Genomic DNA, 17,690 nt, shown 5'->3' with positions numbered 1-17,690 from the left:
CCTGTTCTTTCGGTCACTACCCAAAGCTCATGACCATAGGTGAGGGTAGGAACGAAGATCGACTGGTAAATCGAGAGCTTCGCCTTTCGGCTCAGCTCCCTCTTCACCACGACGGATCTGTGCAGAGTCCGCATTACTGCAGACGCCGCACCGATCCGCCTGTCGATCTCACGCTCCATCATTCCCTCACTCGTGAACAAGACCCCGAGGTACTTGAACTCCTCCACTTGAGGCAGAATCTCATCCCCGACCCGAAGAGTGCACTCCACCCTTTTCCGGTTGAGGACCATGGCCTCGGATTTGGAGGTGCTGATTCTCATCCCGACCGCTTCACACTCGGCTGCGAACCAATCCAGCGAGAGTTGGAGGTCACGGTCTGATGAAGCCAACAGGACCACATCATCTGCAAAAAGCAGTGACCCAATCCTGAGGTCACCAAACCGGACCCCCTCCACACCCGGGCTGCGCCTAGAAATCCTGTCCATAAAAATTATGAACAGGATCGGTGACAAAGGGCAGCCCTGGCGGAGTCCAACCCTCACTGGAAACAAGTCCGACTTATTGCCGACAATGCGGACCAAGCTCTGACACCGGTCGTACAGGGAACGGACAGCCCTTATCAGGGGGTCCGATACCCCGTACTCCCGGAGAACGCCCCACAGGATCCCCCGAGGGACACGGTCGAATGCTTTCTCCAAATCCACAAAACACATGTGGACTGGTTGGGCAAACTCCCATGCACCCTCAAAGATCCTGCAGAGGGTGTAGAGTTGGTCCACTGTTCCACGGCCCGGATGAAAACCACACTGCTCCTCCTGAATCCGAGGTTCAACTACCCGACGGACCCTCCTCTCCAGCACTCCCGAATAGACCTTACCAGGGAGGCTGAGGAGTGTGATTCCCCTGTAATTGGAACACACCCTCCGGTCCCCCTTCTTAAAAAGGGGGACCACCACCCCAGTCTGCCAATCCAGAGGCACTGCCCCCGATGTCCACGCGATGCTGCAGAGTCGTGTCAACCATGACAGCCCCACAACATCCAGGGCCTTGAGGAACTCGGGGCGGATCTCATCCACCCCCGGGGCCCTGCCACCGAGGAGCTTTTTAACCACCTCGGCAACCTCAGCCCCAGAGATAGGAGAGCCCACACCCGAGTCCCCCGGTCCTGCTTCCTTACCGGAAGGCGTGTTGGTGGGATTGAGGAGGTCTTCGAAGTATTCCTTCCACCGATCCACAACGTCCCGAGTCGAGGTCAGCAGCGCACCGTCCCCACCGTACACAGTGTTTACGGCGCACTGCTTCCCCCTCCTGAGATGCCGGATGGTGGTCCAGAATCTCTTCGAAGCCGTCCGGAAGTCTTTTTCCATGGCCTCACCGAACTCCTCCCATGTCTGGGTTTTTGCCTCAGCGACCACCCTAGCTGCGCTCCGCTTGGTCTGCCGGTACCTGTCTGCTGCCTCCGGAGTCCTACAGGCCAAAAAGGCCCTATAGGACTCCTTCTTCAGCTTGACGGCATCCCTCACCGCCGGTGTCCACCAGCGGGTTCGGGGATTGCCGCCCCGACAGGCACCGACCACCTTGCGGCCACAGCTCCGGTCAGCCGCCTTAACAATGGAGGCACGGAACATGGCCCACTCGGACTCAATGTCCCCCGCCTCCCCCGGTACATGGTTCAAGCTCTCCCGGAGGTGTGAGTTGAAAAAGATAAATTGTTCTCAATTTTTGCTTTCTGCACTTACTGTAATTATTTATAACTTTTATTTAGAAATAATTCAAAAATAAAGAATACAGAATCATGTGCACTAAATTTAACATTCTTTTTTCTCATTAAACTGCTTGGACATTAAGCATCTTTTGCTTTGTTTAAAAAAAAAAGAAACTTTATTTAAAAACAGAGAAGTCTGATCAGTGGAATTGTGCTTAGTCATTTACCAGGCTGGTTTGCATTAACATCCAGAGCTGTGGATTAGGGTGGATACAACAGGCAGCTTGTGATTGGCTGTGCAGTGAGAGGCGGTTTGGTCCAAAGGCTGCAGTTAAACATCTGGAAGCTCTTACTGCTGCTGCTCAGTCACTCAGTAATTCAGTGAGGTTGAGTGGAATACTTGAGCCAAAGAGAAGATGTCCTTCATACAAGTCCAGGCTACCTCTGATTTCTCCTTCCACAACCTTCCTTATGGAGTATTCTCCACAGCTGACAATGTAAGTGCAGTTTGCTTCTTTTATACAAATATAACACACTACAAGCAGTCATGTGTTGTGAAGCCAGTCAGAATAGGATTTCTAATCACAATTTTCAAAATAAAACTTTAAGAAAAAAGTGGTACATTGAGAGATGGTGTCTACTGGGGAATATAGAAAAAAAAAAACTTTAAAAGATACTTTTTAAACTTGCTAGTCATAGTTACAATGGGATGAAGTGCACCATGAGAGGTATGAGTATACTAGTCCTGAAATGAAATGAAATGAAACTATGCATTAAAACTGAGGTAGGTATATTAAAGACAGAAAGTGTACTATAAACTAATATAATATTCAAAAGAGCACACAATGCGCTTCAAATGATGAAGTTACTCAGGCTTCTTGATTTAACTCAATTCTGCAAACTTGAAAGAACAGATCCACTTGATTCAGTGCAGTAGAAACATGGATCATCTCAACTTCTGTTCTGTCTGTTTCTTCAGCCCAAACGTCGCATTGGGGTTGCCATTGGAGACCAGATACTGGACCTCAGTGTGATATTGTCCTTGTTTCAAGGACCTGTGATGTCCAAACATCAGGATGTCTTTGCTCAGGTATGTTGGTTCATAACAAAAATAAATACATTACTACTTAGCAGGGGGATTGTATGTCAAATTTTCATTAGGAACTGAGCCCCCCCTAAAAGTCCTCGAATCGCCCCTGGTTCATAATGTTAATCACGTGGTAGTATGCCATATATTTTTATATTCTGTCATTTGGCATCATTCACTAATATTGGGCAACATATGACAGCAAACTGATGATGAGTTTATGAGTTTACTATGTCCATCCTAGGTGGTTTTACTTTCTTGCTATTTATTTATGTTGTTGATTCATTTGTGATTAAGAGTATAAATTATGGAAAAAACTCAAAAGCAAAAAAGGGCACAAGAACTGCCCCTGTAAGCCCCTCAGCCCTGCCACTGTGTGCATCACTAGAGTGAGACTAAATCCAGCTGCCAAAAAGTAGACATACCTTTCAAATCAAGCACAGTGCAATGATATGTAATGTCATCTAAAATCATATTCTAATCTTTATCTTCATCTCCCTGCCAGCCTACACTGAATGCTTTCATGGCTCTGGGATATGAGGCCTGGAGGGAAACTAGGAGGACCTTGCAGGTCTTGCTGTCAGCCAATGAGAGCACACTGAGAGATGATGTCAGTCTGCGGAGCAGGTCAGTAGTTTTCACCATTTTAACCAGGATAATACTTTGAGTAGCTCTGCTCATATCCCAGTCAGTCATATCACAAAAGGATTTTTCCAATGCAGGATTTTCAATATTTAAAAAACTGATAATGGTATATCTGCAGATATTCATTGTTGTTAAGACATAAACATTTTTTTTATAAGCAACTCATAATTAGACATTGAAGATTTCTGATAAAGATATGGACTGAGCAAGAGAAATACAAATAAAATAAACTTGTTTTACTGTTAAAGCTGAAATATTCCTGTCAGGATTATTCTGTGAAGGTGAAATGAGGGTTTGTGGTTTATTGTCATTCAAGTTTCCAGTCTCTCACATGAGAGATGTGCAGTTCTTACCAGCCAATCATATCATGTAACATCAACAGATAAGATGTGAGATGTGACATAAGATGAAACTATAAGATGAAAATGATCTACTGTATGTTTTATCGAGCTTCTAAAATTCCCTCTGATGCACACAAAATAAGTGTTTTGATAAGGTCATTGGACTGTCTCTGTGTCTTTGTCTCTACAGAGCATTTGTCTCTCAGAGTGCAGCCATCATGCATCTTCCTGCAGACATTGGTGAGTGTCTTCTCTGTGTTAAAACTGTTGTTAAGCTACATGTCATTACCAGTCATTACTAGTTTCATAGTTACAGTTTGAATTAGTGTTGTAGTCAAGACCACCTAACCCAAGACTGAGTCAAGACCAAGACCAGAGCATATCAAGACAAAGACAAGATCAAGACTATGAGGTGTGAGACCAAGTCAAGACCGAGACCAAACTAATGTGAGACCATTTTCAAGGCTTAATCATAATAATCATGTAGCTCGGCATTTACATTATTCTTGTGCTAAAAAGAAAAGCATTATTTAGGAATGTTAGCAAAATACAAATGAATGTACTGTGGCTGTGCAATAGGATGATATCAGATATAAGAGAAAAACCTTTCATATTTTGCTTTATCTATATCGTCGTGATGTATATCACACTCTTTATGGCAGTATTTTTCATTATTTGGAGTCTGTCCATCTTTTGTGTCGACCAAGACCTTAAGACGTGGTCTTGAGACCAGTTTTGAGACCAAGACTGATCTCGAGTACTACTACACAGTGTGAATGACTCTCTAAAGTACATAAATAAAAGTAGAGATGTTAGCATCAAGGTGGCTTTTAATTGTTATTATGCACTCACAGAGAAAACTTATCACCTTTCTTGCCCTGTGTTTTGTATGTCAGGCTTCCCTATTCCCCTCATTAGTGGAACATTAGTGGAAACACTTCACAGGGCACATGCATGCCCTCCTCTGCAATGTTTATGAGGCAAATGATCTCTATTTACAGCTGAAGAAATGTAATTAAAAGATGCTAGAAATGTGAAAAGATGCTAAAAGTGAAACTCAGAAGTTCACAGTATACAATAATTGATTTTCTGTTAAAAATGGCAAATGTAGGTGGACACTCACATTCATGTGACCTGGCTCACTGACTGAGGTCATGGCTCTGTGTAGGTTCTATGTAGGCCAGTCAAGCTCCTTCACAGTAAACATAGTAGGACATTTCTTAATGGAACTAGCTCTGTGCCCAGGGGAATTGTAATGTTGACACAAGAAAAGGACAGACTCAGATTATTGCCAGTTAATTGTTTTTGTCTAAAATAGCACTGTTGTAGCATTGATATAGGATAAATCCCAGGAAAAACAAATCCAGAGCAGAAATAAAATAATGTCTGTTGCCAGGAGTGTCCATATACCTTTGGCCATGTGATGTACATTATATCGTTGTCAGGTCATTATCAGAGAATTCAATTGTAATTTTTAATTTAAAAAACCCATCATTATAGAAGGCACAATGATAATAAATAAATGCAGGATATAGCAGACACATAGTTAACCCTTATTTGAGAGCTGTAAAAACATACAATGTGCATTTCCTCTAGGTGGACTTTTCCTAATGTGACCCCGAATATACAAAAATGGAAAGAAAGCACAGAATTTCTGTTAATGTTTGTGCAGTTGGTACACATTTTCATATGTTTAAATTTCACTTGTTTTTATAACAATATTCTAAATCAGCATTCAAACATGTTGTTGAATTCTTTATATTCTATTCATGTCCCCCTGGACCATAACATAGTGACTGTGAATGTCTTTTTATACACTTCATTAAGGATTAATCAAACATAATACTACATAAATACTACATAAACTAATTTTTAAATGTGAATTGCTGTAGAGACTAATTATGAGTCAGAATATGAACAGTATGTAAAGGGTTAAATGGATTGAAGGTAGAGGGAGGCAGTGTTTAATGACCTGTTACTTTTCTATTACTGGACATGACCCGGGAACACACCGGAGAGCGGTGAAAAGCGGCCTACAGCGAGTTGCCATGTAATCTCTATGGAAACTCGCGGCAGATTGCGGCCGTGGCGAGTTTCCATAGAGATTGCATAGAGATTCGGTATGTTCCCGGCATAATTCAGTCAGGTTTGTGCTGGTTTACTTCACTAATAAAACAATGGTATTTTCCAGGCTGCTCCTCTCATCCTCTCCACTCTCTGTTTTTCACAGGTGATTACACTGACTTCTACTCCTCCAAGGATCATGCCACTAATGTTGGCATTATGTTCCGGGGGAAGGAAAATGCTCTGATGCCAAACTGGTACACTGTCAATAAACACTAGTGTCGTCTATGTACTACCTTGAATTGTATCAAATTATGTCTTGCATTGATTGAACTACCATGAATAATTCCTGATACAATTCTCCCATAGCTCATCTGAAATTTCCCTATCCAATTCTCTCCCCCAAGCCTCTTTAAATGAGTCCGACAATGTGAGTTTAGATATTGCACCTCTCGTATATGGTTTGATTTGAAAAAAACTGTCTAATGCTACGCACTGAGGTTTACGTTCGTATTGTGGAACATGAGTTCTCACAAAATGTCTCAACTGAAGGTAACGGAAAAAATGGGAAGCTGGGAGCTGGAATGCCTGCTGTAGCTGTTGAAAAGAAGCCAAATGGCCCTCAATGTAAACATTTCTCAATGTGATAATAGCTTTCTCTCTCCAATTTGAGAAAACTACATCATCCAGTGCAGGTTTAAATGCATGGTTACAGCAAATAGGAGAATCCAAATAAACTTTGGGTGTTTTCAGAGTTGTTATTACCTGCTTCCATATCTTTAAAGAATTATAAATTATCGGGTTATCATTAAACAAGTACTTCTTAATCTTTACTGGGCTATTAATGAGTGCTGGTAAAGAGGTGCGCTGACAGGAAGGTGTTCAATTTTTAACCATGCAGGCATCTCCTCCACATTATTGCCTGGTAGACACCCCAACCAAAACGAGAAGATATTTAAATGTGCAGCCAAATAATAGGATTTAAATTGAAGCAGGCCAAAACCTCCCTCGGACCGACTTTTGATAAGATGTTTCCTCGAGATCCTAGGTATTTTGCCGGACCAAATAAAAGATGATATAATTGTTTATAATTATTAGCTGCAGCAGTGGAGGTATAGAGGCTTTGGGATCTGAAATAAATAATATAACATCATCAGCGTAGGCCGAGATCTTATGTTGAGTTCCTAAATGTATTATAGGGTGTATTTCAGGGCTAGAGCAAATATAGGAGGCTAAAGGTTCTTTAGTAAGAGCAAAGATAAGTGGAGACAGAGGATCCCCTTGGCGTGTCCCTCTGTATAGTCGGAAAGGCGCAGATTTATTTAATTTTGTGACTACAGAGGCCATAGGTTCCTTGTATAATATCTTGATCCAATTAATGAAAGAATTGCCAAATCCAAATTTTACCAATACAGACAGTATATATAGTAATATAGTATATAGTATATATAGTAATATATTCTATATATATTCTATCTGGTCAAAAGCCTTTTCGGCATCAAGGGATATTATAACCGCATCTTCCGTGTCACAAAAAGGACTATATAATATGTTGAAAAGTCTTCTCATTTTAAAGTAAATATGTCGATTAGGGATAAACCCCAGACAGACTTAATTTAATCTCAGACTCTAGTGGGAGGAATACTATAAGGCTGGCTGGACTGCTGTGTCACTACTGAGTCAGACACACTGTACTTTGTTAAGAAGATGAGCCTCCCACCATGTCAGATCAAGCAGTGCTGTAGAATCAATCTTGCTGCCTTGTTCAGTGAAATGTGTAATCTGTCTATATCTCTGTTAGCTGCACAGCAGTAACTGGCATTGCTCTATAGTAGACTGTGAGATATAACTCCACAAATGTCTTAAGCAATTCTTCCTACCATCCCTGCTTTCATCACTTTTCTGAAAGGTCAGCACTATGTATGTAATTTGACTTTGGTGATCTCTTCAATTTTAACATTTCTACTTATTTGCCCCCACCCATTTGTTAATCGCTTTAATTTGTTAGACAATAATGATGAAAAAAAGGCTGACTTCCTAGAGAGAAGTTGAGTCTGTTAGAGCATCTGGTGGCCACACTACTTTCAGGTGCCTCTGCATTGGCTTCAGCCTGAAGCCGTGGTAGTTGCTACTTGAAATAAATCCTGACTTTTCCTCTTGCACCTATTTGTCTAATATTGTGTATCCTAGTCATGTTTATACACAGCTAACATTGATGTAGGTGATGAGAAGCAAATGCAAATTTAAAACTTAACTTGATCATTGTTCTTTGCAGGTTGAGACTTCCGGTTGGATACCATGGTAGAGCATCATCAGTGATTGTTTCTGGCACACCCATTCGCCGACCCTCAGGCCAGATGAGACCTGATCAGAGTAAGATCATGATGGAACTTTTATATTGTATATTCATTGTTGCTGAATTCAAAATCAATAGTAGATCTACTTAGTACAGCTAAACTTGTTCTTACCATTGGATGAAAACCAGCAAGATGCATTTTGCTGTTTAAAACTTTGTATGTGTTCAGTGATCCTGTTTATAGATTTAGAGTAAATTCTTCTACCTGAAAGGCTTAAAATACTTAAAAACACAACAGTCCAAGCATAAAAAGACTAGCTATTTGTACAGTAGGTGGTAACCATGTTTGCTCTTTCTTTTCTCTCAGCAAAACCACCAGTGTTTGGCCCATCAAAGCAGTTGGACATTGAGCTGGAGATGGTGATTACATTGTTTACTTTGTCTAATCACTTGTGTGTATGTAATGTTTGAATAACTCTCGAAATGAAACTTCATTTCAACATCTGAGCTTTCTGAGAGAAGGGCCTGAGTTGCCTCCTCTCAATTAACTTTCTCAATCTATGTGTTATTCACTATTGCTTAACACCATACATCAGCATTCCATTGCTATTATATTTAAAAGTGTTTTTTCCCCCTAATTAGGCTTTCTTTGTTGGAGGTGGAAACCAGCTTGGGGAGCCAATTCCCATCGAGAAGGCTCATGAACACATCTTTGGCATGGTACTCATGAATGACTGGAGTGGTAAGAGCCTCTGCACAATACACCAACATTCCTATTGTACATGCTTGAAAATGGTTAACAGTTCCCACACCTCATGGAAAATGTGGGATTATGATAGTTGAAAGTACAGAGAGACAGAGGATGGATAATAACATGCAACAAAGGGATGCTGCTGTTATGTAGTATTCTTTTTAACCATCAGGCCATCAGGGCACCCATCAATTCTCACACGCCTCACAAAAGCCAGCAAATAACATTTGTGCTGTGGTCACAGCTGTGGTAAAGATGACATACTCTCTTTAAAGTCCTCACAAACACACAGTACAAAAAGGTTCTCAAAATGTGCAGGACCAATTGTTTGTGCCAAAGTCAATTTAAATAAAATAAAACTTGGCCTAACTAATCACAATCTCTAAAAAACATAAGCCAAATACAAGACCTGACTTGCTTATGGACAACATGACTCCAACAAACACATTACAGTGGAGGCACCAATTGATAATCCTAATCTCACAAAAGATAACTACACGAGTGAAAGTTTGCGTGACTGTACTTATATGTTCAATGAGATGAAACTGACAACATACTGCCAAATCAGCAGCACTAATTAGCAGTGACATTTCACTTAGAAGCACATTGTTCCTTATTTCAGCTCTGCATTATAGATGTTGATGCAGTCACTTCTTATTTAGTCATATTGAAGTGGTTTTAGTCAGCCTCCATCAAAACATGAGTGGGAATACTCTACTGTATAGATTATTGATTCAGCTGGGAAGTCTCTGGAGATATGTGGTGCTGTTTCCCTCTTTTATACTCTGCTAGTGCTATGTTTCTTCCTTCCTCAATGAAGGTCTGATGAAAAGAAGTCCTCAGTATGGATCAAACTGAACCATGCTTCGGTTCATTTGTAGGGTGAAAACATTTTTGATATGGTTTAGACTAGGGCTGTCAGCGTTAATGCGTTAATCGCGATTAGATTAATGCAATCCATAACGCGTTAATTTTTTTAATCGCATTTCAATTTTGCAAGCCTTTTTGTCCCTTCTACTCACCCATAGACAGCTCCTCTAGCTGTAGCGCTATGCTTTGAAGTGGCCTCCTGCAGTAAACCTACCGCGGTGATGGAAAGTAAGAGAGCTACTGGACTTTTGAACGGCTTGTTTAACTTTAAAAAACTTCGAGAGGGTTCAGTTGACAAGTCAAAAGTAAAATGCAACCCGTGTCAAACGGAGTTTAACTACCACCGGAGTACGTCGAGTTTGAGTTGGCACCTCCACACTAAACACCCAGGTGCAGCCAAGCGAGCCTCAGCTCCACCAAAGTACCATTTTGGAGTGTGGGAGTCGCAGCAGAGCCATGATTGATTCCCAGCTGAGGCACTCTGGTAAGAAATGCTTTACATTATGGGCTTAAAACTGCCTTCAAATGTAAAATAACAGGATTTTAAACATGCAATTCAAAACATGATTAATCGCGATTAACTATGGAAATTCTGCGATTAATCTCGGTTAAAAAATTAATCGTTTGACAGCCCTAGTTTAGGCTAATTACAGGAAGTTCCAGCAGGCTATCGTCAGAAAAACACAATCCAATGGAATCAAATGTATACATTGTAACAAAAACATGAACCTTGGTTTGGACTCTAAGGTAGGTGTGAGAAGGCCCTCAGAAATCTTTTGACGTCTAACTTTATGGAAAAAACATTCCTTTTTTCATCTGTGTCATGGTATGGCATTGACAACTGTGTATAATGATACTACTACTACTACTACTACTGATAATAATAATAATAATAATAATGATAATAATAATAATCATAATAATAATAATGATAGCCTACCACTAATGACACTTCTAAATGTGTTCTATTTTCCTCTGTGTGTTGAGTGGAAGACACATAGCAGATTTGCAGTAATTAGTTGTAGCTCTAGAGGATAGAGCATGTCATAATGGTATACGTTGAAACATATGATTACAAAAGTCATCCTTTCAATTTCTAGTGATGAGTGAAAAAGTATAGTGGAATTAAACTGTTTCTAATTTTGTGTCAGAGCTCCCCTCGGGAATCCCTGGTTTGGATCCATCAGCAGTCTGTAAGAGAGAATGTGTGAAGTCACATGTGGACTGATCTGAAGCAAGAATAGTCTTACTGTCTGTGTGAGAGCACTGCGGCTGACATACATTACATACAATAAGACAGCAGCCAAATATGATATAAACAATGTGTTACAATGGCTGAAGTTATGCTGAGGTTGAAATCACGTTTCTGTTGTACACAACATGACCAGAAGCAAACTTTTTACTCAGAGGAAACTGTTTTTGAGTTGTGATTGATTTGAATACTGGTGCACAGATACTTATGTGCAATAGGCCAAGTCTTTTTCTCTCTCTCACAACAGCACAGTGTTAAACATTTCTTAGTCTGTGAAATTTGTGCTGAATGTGCAGCTTGAAAGTGAACTGACATTGCTTTCATTTTGTACTTGACTGCTGAAACCCTCAGGAGATCAGTCTGTGCTGAATTCATCACAGGCTCTCTATGAATATTTTCCATCCAATAGTTCTACTATGGAACAGCAGGCTAAGTTAAATGCCCCTATACTTCGTCTTCCTCTCTTCTTAGTGGTGCATTGTTTAATTGAAAAGTCATTTCTTAAAGGCCCACAGTGGGTGAGGCAAAGACTTGTCTAATGAGCCATGTCCGTGTGTGAGGGCAGGAGATACACTGAGCAGATTAGCATTAAAGCTCTTACTGTGTAAGATTATCTCACTGTTGCTTCATTAGCTTCACAGAGGAGACCTATGGGGAGGCTTGGATGTAGAGGGCAACTGGCATTACTGTGCATTTCAAAGTAAGTGCATTACATTACATTGCTAGGTGCATCCCAATGTGAGCTTTTCACTTTACACCAGTGTTGCAAGCCACATTATCATATCACTCTCTCATGTCTCATCCTCCCCTCTCTGACTCTGTGTTTCCATGGAACATCAGCAGAACTGAACTCTGTATTACAATCTTTATTTTATTTGAATGTTTTTTGCATTACGATGATAATCTTTGTGGCACCACAAGGTACACTGGGTAATGTAGGCCCAGAAAAGACCCTTCTCTCTACACCAAAATGCGGACAGAAAGTTAGAAATGAAAATCAATGACACTAAAAAAATACAGTACACCTTTATCCAACACAAGTGCTTCAATGCCAGTGTTGCCTTTTCCAGATCAGGCTTTATTTTGAATGCCAATTTTTCATTATTGTGATATTTTATTATTGAAGTTCTGGAAAAGTGGCCCCTTAAGTTGTGTATATAATTCTTTATTATATTCTAAATATATGATTGCCTTGTTTTTTCTCATTTCTGAGTAGCTAAGTAATAGATTTTTGTTAATGCTCTACTAGCTGGGTTTTATGGCATATGCTCAGTTCTTTGATTTGAACAGAGGCAATATCATCTTAAAACAGTTTGATTGCCAGATGCCATGATTAAAGCTTATTACCATGACATCACAAGATGAGATGAGTCGTTACAACATTATAGAATTAGGTAGCAAAGATATCAGCTGAGTTAGAAGGAAGGTACTGTTTTTTGGACAGTTTTGACAAAGTTGGCCCTTATAGGATCAAGATTAATTTCAAGGAAGATGCACTGAGGGTCTGATGAAGCAATGTCAAGTGCTCACAAAGAAAGTACATTAAACTCCTGGACTTAATTAAATATGATGTATGGCCCAGTTACATGCTGAAAGAAAGGAAAGGAAAGGCCTTCAGCAGGTTGTAGTAGTGGTCTACAGCATTATCTACATTGATATTAAAAATGTCCAGAAATCAATATTAAATCAAAACAGAGACAACAAATTATTGAATTGAGCTGCCTGCATAATAAAACATATCAGAGAAGCATGCTACAACTCCATTCCTCCTTCAGCTATGATGCTTCTGTTAGTGTCAAATTACCACTTGAGTCCAGCCAAGTTCCAGGTAAAAATAAGACATTCAGTTTATGATGTGTAATTAGGTTACTAACTTGCACAGCCCTTCCTATTAAAGATCTCACATTTAATAAAACAAGTTTCAGAGTTGTGTCATTCAGTCCAGTACCTGAGACTGCAGTCTGTTAGAGAGAGGCTTTAATCAGAGTCAGATTTGAATGGTTGGCTGACCTATGTACAGTTCTTTGTGTGATAAAATGGGATCACCTGCTTTTAACAACTTGAATAAGCATGATTGCAAAGGATAGAGATACAGTCTGTGGTTTATAAGAGAGGTGTGTGACAAAGTCAACTGGATTGACTGTTAATACATACAAAATGAGTTTCACATGAAAGAAAGCTGGAGGCATCTGCAGGATTCTCTTTGGCAGCTGTGTTAATAGGCACACACTGTGTAGTTACATGTGCAAAACTGAGAAAAATAGACTTGAAGTCTAAAAATACACTTTGGTTGGTGTTAAATGTGTGTTGAGTGCAGGTGGAAAAAAAACTGTTACGCAGACTGTGTACACAGCTGAATTGAAATAAAGTCAACTTTACTGTCAATTCCGCCCTATGTACAGGACATATAGAATATTGAAAAAAGGGGGGGAAGAACAAGGATCAAGAGCAGCAGGTTTGTAGTGTTCTGTACAAAGTTGCTAGTACTGAGTGTGTGTGTGTGTGTGTGTGTGTGAGTGAGTGAGAGAGAGTGTGTGTGTGTGTATTTGTATTGTGTGTGCTGTTGGATGGATAAGTTACAGTCCAGACTTTTTGGAGGCAGAGGGGAGTGAGTTCAGCATCCCGATAGCATGATGGATAAAGCTGTTACACAGTCTGGTGGAGCAGGCCTTGATGCTCCGCAATCTTCTCCAAGGCAACAGAAGACTGAAAAGGCTCAGCAAATCACCCACAATGCTGGTGGCTTTGCTGGCTAGGCAGGTGTTGTAAATGTACAGGAGAGAGAGAGGAGTCACCAATGATCTTCCCAGCTGTGTTCACTATGTGCTGCTAGGTTTTGTGGTTGAAGGCAGTGCAGCTTCCAAACTACACAGTGATGCAGCTGGTCATAATGCTGTCATTGATGCCTCCATAGAAGGAGAAAATGATGGGTACTTAGCTCTCTTCAGCTTCCTGAGGAAGTGAAGGTGCTGTTGGGCTTTCTTGGCCAGTGGAGAAACAGGAGTGTATCTGTTCTGTCAGACACGCATTAGATGGATGACTGAAAAATGCAGCTGAAATGCTTTGAGTGTAGAAACAGTGTTACCCCACAACAGATTGGATTTGTTCCTTAAAGACTGTGTAAAGTGAATTCAGACATTTTCTTCTAAACACATTAAATAGGTCATAAATGTATTTCTAAAAAAGGTGTAAAAAGCATTTCAAGCATTTAGATTTGAATTGTGGAGCTAGGCTTCACAAACTGTGTTTCAAGATTTCTGTGTTCAGGATTTAGTGGGCGGGTGACCATATTTTGATTTCCAAAAAAGAGGACACTCGGCCCGGCTACGATATAGCCTACTTAAATGACACTTGCAGTTTACTCAAAGATTCCTCATAATTTTAATATATTTAAAGTTTATATGTATGGATAGAATATTTTGTTATATTACAAAATAATATATCTGAAAGACAGAAATTCAGATAAGCTACTGAACTTTCTTTACTATGCCTCAATTGTAAAAAAAAAAAAAAAAAGAAAAAGAAATATAATATAAAATAATGTTCTAAATAATACCACTTCTGTATTAGAACATCCAACTTTAACAAAATATTTCTCACAAAATTTTCAGTGTAATGTAAAATAATACATAATACAGTACCCTCACAAGATACAAAAAACAAAATCTTTAGTCATCTTCTTCATCCTCCTTGTCTACCCATCCATATTTTGCTGTAGAGCTCATTTTTCCCAGCAGTTTCAGTTGCTCAACAAATAAGCGACTTTGCTGAACTACTCTCACTTCGCACTGCCTTTTTATGTTTCCGTGTCCATATGAGCTGTGAGGTTCCCGGCACCTTCATTGGACACAGACACATATGTACCAGCTTTGCACACGGTGCACTCCCATATGTCCTGACCGGAGGCCTGTACTACGAAGCTGGATTAACCTATCCAGGATATCTCTCCGTTACCTGGGTTGACTTATCCAGATATTCGCAGTCTAGGATAAGCGGTACTACGAAGCTGGTTATCAACTCGGTAAATCAACCCAGGGTTTTCCAATCTGGATCTCTGCGCGCTCACATAAAGGGGAGGTGTTTGCAGCATCTGACCAATCACAAACATGCAGAAACAGATCGCTTCCTCAGTGCCCTTCCTTTCATAAGAGACATTAAGATCCGACAGAAGATTGACATTTAGTACATAGCTCTGACGGAGTTGGATTCGTTCTATGTCTGGCTTCGGAAGTGATATAGAGCCTGTGCAAAATCTTAAATTGCCTCTCCCATGCAGAGTTAGACATCAGGACATTGGAGGGCTGGCCACACAAGGCATTCCAGTCTTCAGCCTTTATTGTACCCAAGTCAGATTCCCATCTGTCTTTCAACTTGTCAGAATTATCTGCATTAAAATTACAGAGGGTCTTATAAAGCTTTTTGGTGAAGAATTTAAGTTGCGTGTCATTTACCAATAGGGACTCTATAGGAGAAGTAGCCAGATCTCCAGTGAAATCTTTCAAATTACACAGAATAAAATTTCGAACTTAAGAATTTAATAAAATCATTATCGGTGATACCATACTTGCTTTTCATTTGTTGGAATGTAAGGATCGAACCTCTCTGAATCACGTCCCCAATAACTTTAATACCCTTGTGCCTCCAGGCAGCGAAACCTGCCTGAAGTCCAGGTTGAAAGTCATGGTTTTCATGAATAGGAGTTAATAGGGAGAAGCAATTACTGTACCCTTCTAATTTCCTGACTTTACGCCAAATGTTCAACATATTCTTTAGAATCATATTGTCTTTCACTAGAGTTGCAACTCTGTCAGGAGAGATATATAACAAATTCTGCAAGGGGATGCTGCCTAAAGAGGCTGATTCGCAACTGAGCCAGGTAGAATTGGGGTCATCTATGAACCATTCCAGAAGAAATTTAAACTGTGTAGCCCAAAGGTAGGATGAAAATGAAGGCGCTGCTAAACCACCATTTTTAACAGGTAGACAGAGGAAGCTGTATCTTAACCTGGGTCTCTTTTTACGCCAAATGAATGATATGATCACACTATTTAATTGTGTAAAAACTTTCTTTGACACCATAACTGGTAACATCTGAAAGAAATACAAGAGACACGGAAGGATATTCATTTTGATCAGATGGATACAACCTAGAAAAGACAGGGGCAGGCCACACCGCCTATCAAGATCCTGTTTTATAGTTTGTAAGAGAGGGGAAACATTTAATTTATATAAATCTTTTAAACACAGCGAGACTTTTACACCTAGATATATGAATCCTGCTGGAGACCATCGAAAAGGTTGTGAGATGTTCGGATCTAATGTTTGTGAGGAACAAAGAGGCATGGCTTCACTTTTAGAAAAATTTATTTTATAACCGGAAAAAGAGCCATAGTTATTAATGAGCTCTGTCAGTTTAGGAATAGAATGTGCAGGGGAATTTTAAAAAATCAAAACGTCATCAGCGTACAGCGAAATTTTATGCTGATGGTTATTTAAAAATATTCCTCTAATACTAATGTCTAATGGTAGCTGCCAGAGGTGGGACCAAGTCATTGTTTTGCAAGTCACAAGTTAGTCTCAAGTCTTTGCCTTCAAGTCCCGAGTCAAGACAGGCAAGTCCCGAGTCAAGTCACAAGTCAAGGCCGACAAGTCTCAAGTCGAGTCCCAAGTCCTACCGTTTGAGTTTCGAGTCCTTTCGAGTCCTTTTAACAACAGAGAAATAATATTTACACAGATCATGTATGCTTTTAAGATTTGTATATATATTTTTTAAACCTTTTTTTTGGAAGAACATTGTTCAAACACTCATTTCAAAACCTAAGAGTAACCTTAACCTTTTCAACCATGTCACCACATTATAAAAGATATCCTCACTCTCAAAAATTAAATAATCTACATGTAATACATTCATGCCTCTATCAGTTCAGGTTGCTCCCTTGATAAACAATTAGCATGCATCCATAGAGAGACTGGTGTGTGTGTGAGAGAGAGCGCAAGATTGTGTGTGTGAGTGAGTGAGTGAGAGAGAGAGAGATTGTGTGAGTGAGTGAGTGAGTGAGTGAGAGAGTGAGAGAGAGAGATTGTGTGTGTGTGTGAGAGAGAGCGCAAGATTGTGTGTGTGTGTGAGAGAGAGAGATTGTGTGTGTGAGTGAGTGAGTGAGAGAGATTGTGTGAGTGAGTGAGTGAGTGAGTGAGTGAGAGAGAGATTGTGTGTGTGTGAGTGAGTGAGTGAGAGAGAGACAGGGAGAGAGATTGTGTGTGAGTGAGTGAGAGAGAGATTGTGTGTGTGAGTGAGAGAGATTGTGTGTGTGTGTGTGTGTGTGTGAGTGAGTGAGAGAGAGATTGTGTGTGTGAGTGAGTGAGTGAGAGATTGTGTGAGTGAGTGAGAGAGAGATTGTGTGTGTGTGTGTGAGTGAGATTGTGTGTGTGTGTGTGTGTGTGTGTGTGTGTGAGTGAGTGAGAGAGATTGTGTGTGTGAGTGAGTGAGAGAGAGAGATTGTGTGTGTGTGGGTGAGTGAGTGAGATTGTGTGTGTGTGTGTGTGTGTGTGTGTGTGTGTGTGAGTGAGTGAGAGATTGTGTGTGTGAGTGAGTGAGTGAGATTGTGTGTGTGTGAGTGAGTGAGATTGTGTGTGTGTGTGTGTGTGTGAGTGAGTGAGATAGATTGGAAGGGGACTGGAT

General features: G+C 40.4%; 1 protein-coding gene across 1 annotated transcript in view; it reads left to right on the top strand.

Moving 5' to 3' along the window:
- The first annotated feature begins 2,056 nt into the window (after positions 1-2,056).
- fah (fumarylacetoacetate hydrolase (fumarylacetoacetase)) overlaps positions 2,057-17,690 on the top strand; it is a 35,498-nt gene continuing 19,864 nt past the window's right edge. The window contains exons 1-8 of the mRNA XM_053315736.1: positions 2,057-2,202; positions 2,685-2,795; positions 3,298-3,419; positions 3,969-4,018; positions 6,009-6,099; positions 8,118-8,215; positions 8,506-8,558; positions 8,781-8,880. Coding sequence (XP_053171711.1) covers positions 2,122-2,202; positions 2,685-2,795; positions 3,298-3,419; positions 3,969-4,018; positions 6,009-6,099; positions 8,118-8,215; positions 8,506-8,558; positions 8,781-8,880 — 706 coding nt within the window. The 5' untranslated portion in view covers positions 2,057-2,121. The remainder of the gene's footprint in view (positions 2,203-2,684; positions 2,796-3,297; positions 3,420-3,968; positions 4,019-6,008; positions 6,100-8,117; positions 8,216-8,505; positions 8,559-8,780; positions 8,881-17,690) is intronic.

The sequence above is a fragment of the Scomber japonicus genome, chromosome 1, assembly GCF_027409825.1.
Source record: "Scomber japonicus isolate fScoJap1 chromosome 1, fScoJap1.pri, whole genome shotgun sequence".
In the NCBI taxonomy this organism is placed as follows: domain Eukaryota; kingdom Metazoa; phylum Chordata; class Actinopteri; order Scombriformes; family Scombridae; genus Scomber; species Scomber japonicus.
The sequence above is the reverse complement of the archived record's forward strand: the minus strand, read 5'-3'. Positions and strand labels throughout refer to the sequence as shown.